This window comes from Saccopteryx leptura, chromosome X (genome assembly GCF_036850995.1).
Source record: "Saccopteryx leptura isolate mSacLep1 chromosome X, mSacLep1_pri_phased_curated, whole genome shotgun sequence".
Lineage (NCBI taxonomy): Eukaryota > Metazoa > Chordata > Mammalia > Chiroptera > Emballonuridae > Saccopteryx > Saccopteryx leptura.
In genome coordinates, this window is record NC_089516.1 from 110,558,460 (window position 1) to 110,566,818 (window position 8,359).

At 42.7% G+C, this 8,359-nt stretch overlaps 1 protein-coding gene across 1 annotated transcript; it reads left to right on the forward strand.

Moving 5' to 3' along the window:
- Positions 1-2,289: 2,289 nt before the first annotated feature.
- LOC136386457 (cancer/testis antigen family 47 member C1-like) lies at positions 2,290-2,928 on the forward strand. Its single transcript, XM_066357869.1, has one exon. The coding sequence runs from the start codon at positions 2,290-2,292 to the stop codon at positions 2,926-2,928; it is 639 nt and encodes a 212-aa protein (XP_066213966.1).
- Positions 2,929-8,359: the final 5,431 nt, after the last annotated feature.

Below are 8,359 nucleotides of genomic sequence, written 5' to 3' on the forward strand. Positions count from 1 at the left end.
TATCTATCTCACTCAAATCTTGACTGAAGATAGGGTGTGAACTCAGCCAAGGAGGAAGGATGTAACTCCATATAGCTGGGAACAACTGATTTCTCCAAAATGAAAATAAATTATTTCCTCTGAAGGCCTGAGAGAATACACAATAACGTCTCTGCAGTAAATCAAGAACAGAAAAATTATTATTGATATAATAACCCCTAATATGTATATAGAATTTCACATTGTGAATAGGACTTTTTCAGCATTATCTTATTTGATTGTCAGAGATAGGTAATCATTACTTTTTCAGATGGGTGATAAAACTAAGGCCTGGATATGATAAGTAGCTTTCCCAAGATCTCATCAGGGGGGAAAATGTTAAAGCCAACTCTAGATCTCAGATTGAGATTCTGCCTCCGTTTTGCTGTCTCTATAGTAACGATTTGGATTACAGATTTTTGACATTACCTTCCATCTTTAAACCAGTGATTTATGACATCATGCTCCATTCTTGAGGTGGGACCAGAAGAAGAAAAAAAACATTGAAATGTGAAAATCCATTTGATGTTCAATGTGAAATCTATCTTGATAGGATTATATTGGCATTATAAAATAATATTTAAATATTACACTTATCTAAATATTATACATAACTATATACATTTGTTTTTCAAAAAAAATTAGTGTTACAAAATGTGTTTTTACAGAATGAATATAAAATAATTTTTCTATAATTTTCAGAATTGCTTACACTTGAGGTCTTGATCACCTGAATCTTAACATCCATCAACAATCTTGTACTGTTGCCTCAGAAACATCTAGAAAGCCCGCTCTTTTCATGTGGATCATGATTAGCTCTTAGAAGATAACCTAATCCAGGGGTCCCCAAACGACGGCCCGCGGGCCGCATGCGGCCCCTGAGGCCATTTATCCAGCCCCTGCCGCACTTCCGGAAGGGGCACCTCTTTCATTGGTGGTCAGTGAGAGGAGCACATTGACCATCTCATTAGCCAAAAGCAGGCCCATAGTTCCCATTGAAATACTGGTCAGTTTGTTGATTTAAAATTACTTGTTCTTTATTTTAAATATTGTATTTCTTCCCATTTTGATTTTACATTAAAATAAGATATGTGCAGTGTTCATAGGGATTTGTTTATAGTTTTTTTATAGTCCAGCCCTCCAACGGTCTGAGGGACAGTGAACTGGCCCCTGTGTAAAAAGTTTGGGGACCCCTGACCTGATCCTTTAAAACAGTGGTCCCCAACCCCCAGGCCGCAGACCGGTACCGGTCTGTGGCCCATTTGGTACCGGTTCGCAGAGAAAAAATAAATAACTTACATTATTTCCGTTTTATTTATATTTAAGTCTGAATCACGTTTTATTTTTAAAAAATGACCAGGTTCCCTCTGTCACATCAATCTGAGACTCACTCTTGAAGCTTGTCTCGGTCACATGATACATTTATCCATCCCACCCTAAAGGCCGGTCCGTGAAAATATTTTCTGACATTAAACGGGTCCGTGGCCCAAAACAGGTTGGGGACCACTGCTTTAAAAGACATGTATCTTTTAAAAATAAAAATAAATAAAAAATAAAAATAAAAGACATGTGTCTTTTTTATTCCTTCTTTAGAGGTTTGAAGTGAATGTCAGGTTTATTACCTACCTTCCAGGTCCTGCCATTTACCACTTCAATACACAGTTCTGAATGCATCTATTTCAATTATATTATTTTCCAAGGAGCTTTAACCACATTATAGGTCCAAGTTATTCTCTCTTTTTTCGGGAGGGGAGTGTTACTGCTGCTGAGGTCTGGGCCACACAGCATTTTTATGATTCTTTCCCTACTCACCTGAACAATTAGCACATGAAAATAGGGGAATGCCTCTCAGTTCATATGGCCCAGGGTGCCTCCATATTAGACTACTATAGTTTTTCAGACAATCACAAAATTAAAAGGGCAGGACTTGTGTGTATCTGAAGGCAGCTCAGGACCCAAAAGCCTCAAAGAAAAGGGAGGCAGTTCTAAGTCATCCTAGAACTGAAGGGCTATGGTCATTTATTGGACATATGGCATGTCAATCTTTGCTTCTCAGCCAGTGAGCTTGTGACCAAAGTGTATGGCCCCCTGTTGCCTCTTCGCCCCTGCCCTAGTGGTCCCTGAGCTTCTTCAGGCACCAGCGGAGACTATTGTCCCTTCTACGACTCCGTCCACCTCACATCCGGGTCCGCAGTCTCCTCCCGGTAGCCACCATCTTGGCCTTTGACGCCATAGCCTGATCCCGTCTAGGTTGAGGTATTTCCTGGAGCCATGTCTGACTCTGGTGATAGAAACCTGGCCCCCAGTGTCCAGGAGAACCCCATGGATGAGGCGGGAGCTGGGGTCTGGGCAGCTGGAGATGAGGGGGCAGTGATTCAAGACCTGGAGCTCCACGGGGAAAACGTGGCCGGGCTGGAGGTAGTGGGAAGAGCTATCAGGGGCCTGGGGGAGGAAGCCGCAGCAGTGGAAGTCCCAGAGGGCAGGGTCAGCGAGGATTCTGACATCGGGGCAGCTGACGAGGGGGAGGACGACATGGAGCCCGACTGGAATGTGCCCGAAGCCGCCCGCCAGTTGCCTAGGGAGGGTTTTCACATCTTTTTCATGGACTCGGTGAGCAGGTCGCTGAACCGCATATACCACAATGACCACATCCTTGAGCGACCTCGCGACCGCCGCAGGACGTTCCCGGCCAGACCTCGTCTGTCCGGCATCCCTGGCCAGGCCCACCCGTGCACCAGAGAAGGGGCTGCCGTCTTGGTGCCTGAGGGCCCTGGAGGTAGAGCCACAGGCTCTGGAGAGGGTGCCCTGGCCCTGGAGCCCGAGGACCAGCCCGAGGCCAGGGAGGAGCCCACGCAGGAGTCTGAAGCCCTGGAAGGTGAGGATCACCCAGAAAAGGCATCAGGATTGTGAGGCCCCAGGGCCAGGGAAGCCCCAAGGCCTGTAGGCACAGCTGGCGCCCTGGCTGGCCATGTGCACCAGGGTGGGTTGGGGCCCTGAACACACTACAGCAGCGGTTCTCAACCTGTGGGTCTTGACCCCGCCGGGGTCGCCTAAAGCCCTCGGAAAATTCATAATGCATATCAGGTATTTACATTCCAAATCATAACTGTAGCAAAATTACAGTTATGAAGTAGCCACCAAAATTATTTTTTGGTTTGGGGTCACCACAACATGAGGAACTGTATTGCGGGGTCACGGCACTAGAAAGGTTGAGAACCAGGGCACTACAGGCCTTGTGGAAGAGAAGCCCAACTTCATAACGACCTTCCCCACCTTGAGAAAAAATAGCTTGCCCTCTCCCAACCTGCGCTAAGCAACCTGAGCTCCTCAGTGCAGGGCACAGCCTATAGGCGAATGTCCGAACGGCCCAGGGGGAAGGTGCTCAGGAGTGAGCAGGGAGGACATGGAGGGGAACCCAAAGGAGAGGAACAAGCCAATGTCATGTCTCCTGTTTGCTTCATGGCTGCCAAAAGTATCAAGAGCCTTAAAAAGTCAACCCGCAAACATTACGAACTGATAGGGAGACTTTAAAAAAAAAAAAGTTATATATATATATATATATATATATCTCCATCCATCCCCCCATAGGGTTGAGAACCAACTGAACTTCACCATAGAATTTGTCAGGGAAGGAAACAATATTTTCCAAGAAAGTTCTGACCAAACCCTACGGAATGCCCTAGACCCCGTTGATTCTGATCCCTTCTCTGAAGGGCCAGCAGGCATCAGCAGCACAGCTTTACTAGGGAAATCGGGTCACTGTGAAAACAATCGAGCAGCAGCAATGAGGGGCCACGGGAGTGTTGCATCAACCAGTAGGAAGGTGCCTAGCTGTTCTTTTCCTGGTCACTTCCATTGTCTTGCTTCACTTGTGGGTTGAGTGCTGGATGTCCCCATTCCTTATGAATTGGGATTTTTTCCTGTGAATGTCTGGTCCCAAAGTTTGTCTTATTCTTAACTAAAGGAACAAGTAAATATCAATGTGAAAACGCTGAGGAAGAAGCCCAAGATGCTGAAAGGAAGGAAGAAGAAGAGGAGTTTAACAAAAAAGAAGAAGGACCGCAAAGCGACATGGACTCAGCAGAGAACAGCCCCGGAAAATCCAGGTATCTGTGTGTAGCTTTGAGTATCACCCGACCGTTCCTGGCATTTACCTGTTACCAACAGCTTTAGTTATTTTAATTTCCCCAGTAAATTAAGAAAAAAGGTCTGTTTAAATCTAGTTTAAAAATTCAATTTCATCTTCTTGGCATGTTAACATTATCCTCATATACGTAGTAATATGACATGCATTATGTACTGAAATATATATACTTCATGGCTACTCATTAGTTCTTATGAGGCCCTCTGTCCTCCCTGTACAGACTACTAACAAATGAGCACTGTGTCAATACCTAAGACCAATAGTTATTATAATACATTACTAGATGCAGAAGCTCAGGTCGCTGGGCTCTGCCCTAGTTGGGCCTTCGTTACTTGGCCACAGAAATACAGTCTCCTGTACTAACTAGGAGACAAGGTATACTTACAAATAACAAAGTGTTACTAATTTCTGGAAGGACCACATTTTTTCCTTTTCTGTTTTTCATGTTGTATGTTTATTTAAAACTACTTACCGTACTTGGGCAACATGCTTCCTAGGCTCCAGAAGAAGTATTTGCACTAAGAGTAGAAGAAAATAATTTGGATTAAGAGCTCTCTAAGGCCCCTTTTAAATCTGGCCCTCTATAATTCTAAAATGATTGGCTTTTAGGGACTCCAGTAGCTGTGTTCTAAAATATTACAGTGTCAGAATACCAGAATTATGATTAATGCTTTGTATTTACTGAATGCTCAATTCGATATTTTCTTCATTCTCACATCATCAGGTCTCTGCTATAGTATTATTTTTCTTCTTTTTATAAAATTTATTTTTAATTGATTGTGTTGACATGTTTTCAAGTGTCCCACTCTATATACCACCTATACACCACATTATGCCCCTCATACCCCCTGCAAAGTCTCTTTACACCCCTCATTCCCTCTTTTTACTCCTGCACCCTCCATCCCCTTTTTCCCTCTGTTGCAAGGTAGAACCATATTTAATAACTAATACGTAACTGTTTGTTTGGCTGTAGGTTTTTATATTTTATATGACAGTCAAAAGAAAAGAAACTTAGTCATAGCATGATTGTTTATCAGTGAATGAGTTGTTAAGTATCAAGGCCTATCTTCTTTTTGAGTATATGTAAAAGATTGATATTCCTTTTTTTTTTTTACACTTTCACAGCTGCATATTTTGTAACAGTCTCTCATATGAGATATATGGAATACTGAGGGTCTGGGAGGGTAAGAGTGTCACTTGTAGAATGAACACAAGCTATTAAGGTGGAGAGATTTGTTTAAATCCCAGAACGGCTTCTCAAGGAAAAGAAGCATCTTGAGAAAGCATTTACGGTGTTAGGTAGGCAAGAGGGAGACAGAGTTTGTATGATCACATGATTGAAGCCATCAGTTACAGGAACACCCTATATTCCAGAGTACTGGTTATGATTATTGGACATTTGGTCCATACCAAAAGATCCTTGATGTTTAAATTCCACTCTCCTGCAAGATTTGAACTCTGACCCCTCTATCTAACCCAATGTGCCATTACCAGTTAGGCTACCAAGGCAAGAAGGGTTATTATTGGTGGTACAGTCACAATACAATTGTTGGACCAATAAAACAAGATAGTAATTCTTTTATGTATTAATTCTGTAATCCAGAAGTGTAAATCAACATTATGGGCTCTTTGAACTAAGGATGTTTTGTAAGCATGGGCATTTTAGACGGAACTAATTATCAGGGACCTTTTACTGTGGACCAAATGTCTCAATGGATCTTTTGGACAGGACTGAATATCCTGAAGGCAGGCTACAAGAGGGAAATGTGCCTTTCTTCTCTACTTGTTGAGATATAGCACACAAATGCAGGTGATGCACATAGAGTTATTAGATTTAGAAAGTCATTGGAGCTCGTTAATGCTGTATTAATTGTATATTTTCTCTCATTTCATCCTGCAGTTTGAAGGAATAGAAAGAAGACAGAGAAAGAAGAAACTGTTGTTCATTCTTTTTAAATTTTTCATTTTCATAAGTCCATGGGCATTTTAATAAATACTAATATCATTCCAAAGTTCACCACTCAAACGATGATATCCAATGATTTATTTCATTTCTTATAGTTTTATTCTACAGTGTTTCTTTTAGTTAACAATAAGTTAGTTTTTAATTAAACCTAAAAGCAGGTTGATTTTATTTAGATGATCCTGACTCAAATCCCCCACTTACCTTTGTTTTGAAGGAAATCATTTTCCACTATCTTGTAAGCCTGTATAAGTTATTTTATGGCAGCCCAAAATAAACTAATATGTCAAGTTCAAAGCAATTTTTTGTGAAGAGAAAGATGACGTCAAACCTTTGGAGCTGTTTTGTCCACTATGTTAGACACCAGCCATTCATGGCTACTGAGCACTTGAAATATGGCTAGTCTAGTTTGAGATGTGCTGTAACTATAAACAATGTCACCTGTCTCACTAATAACTCTTATACTGATTACCTGTTTAAGTGGTAATATATTGAATTAAAATATATTATTAAAATAAATTTTGCAGGTTTTTTTTCTTTTTTACTTAGCTGTGTAAGAAACCTTAAAATTACACATGTGACTTGCATTATACATCTGGTAGACAGAGAGGCTGTAGCACACAGTTCTGAAGGAAAGCTGAGACTGTGCCCAGATGTTGATCTGGAGCAGTGGCTCTCAATATTTGGTTCTCAAATCAGCATCATCACCATCACCCAAGAATTCTCAGGCTCCATCCAAGACCTACTCCGGCAGAAACTCTGAGGGTAGGCCCAGCAAGCTGTGTTTTAACAAGCCTTGCAGGGAATTGGGATGCAGCTCAAATTTGAAAAGCACTAGTTTGAAGCCCCAGAGGAAGAAGGTGAGACTCACCGATGGGAGGACCAGCCTGAACTCACTGGCTTAGGACTGTCGCAGGGAAACGGAACAGGATGGCAAGGGCCGGACTGGGCAGGAGGCTGGAATTCACAGGGGCTGAGAGACAGAGGGGCCAAGAGTGGGTGATGGCTGCAGAATGATGCATAAGGGAAATAGCTGATCCTAGGGAGATACAAAAAGAATACCAGGTATAGGTATAAAGTCTAAAAAACATGCAAAGACTATACTTTCAGGGATCATTTCTATAGTTCATGGAATACATACAAAATTATCACCATATATTGATTGTGGATACAAATATCTAGAGCAAAAAGCATGTATATGAGAGATGCATAGAGTTATAGTGTGCAACAGCATCATGGGAAAGATAAACATCTCATTTATGATGATAGTTTGTTGTTGTGAGTCGGGGCACACACAGAGAGAGAGAGATCAGCAGACGAAATCATCGTGAACTAGCAAAGGACCACCGCTCACTCAGGAAAATGGCACCAAGTTCGTGCTGTGTCCTATTTTTATTCACAAGATTTCAAAAAGCTTGTTTACTGAGAAATTGGCATAGCATCAAGCATAACCTTTACTTAAAGATACATGGAATACATCTACATGATAGCTTAATAACAATACAATATCAAAAGGCATTAACTGCTATTGCTTCTATGGTTCCCACAACATTCCTTTCTTTTATCTCAAGGAATAGCCTGGAAGGAAGCGGTAAAATCTTATGAGAATGTTTTGCTGAGAACAGAGTCTAGCAACCACTTTCAGTCACATAGACTTGTTTCAGTGACTCGCCTTCAAATCACAAAACAATTATTTTGGCAAAACATTCTTTTCTTTCTTTTTTTTTTTTTTGTAGTTTTCCGTAGCTGGAAACGGGGAGAGACAGACACCAGCATGTGCCTGACCGGGATCCACCCGGCACGCCCACCAGGGGCGACGCTCTGCCAACCAGGGGGCGATGCTCTGCCCCTCTGGGGCGTCGCTCTGTGACGATCAGAGCCTCTCTAGCGCCTGGGGCAGAGGCCAAGGAGCCATCCCCAGCGCCTGGGCCATCTTTGCTCCAATGGAGCCTCGCTGCAGGAGGGGAAGAGAGAGACAGAGAGGAAGGAGAGGGGGAGGGGTGGAGAAGCGGATGGGCGCTTCTCCTGTGTGCCCTGGCCGGGAATCGAACCCGGGACTCCTGCACGCCAGGCCGACGCTCTACCACTGAGTCAACTGGCCAGGGCTAAACATTCTTTTCTTGTTGGCTGTGTTCCCATCCAAGGTCATGCGATGGATTTTTCCACCACATTTCTCCTTTTTTGTTTATGCTGCATGTTATGAAGCACCACAGAAAACACAGCGTTCTGTCGTT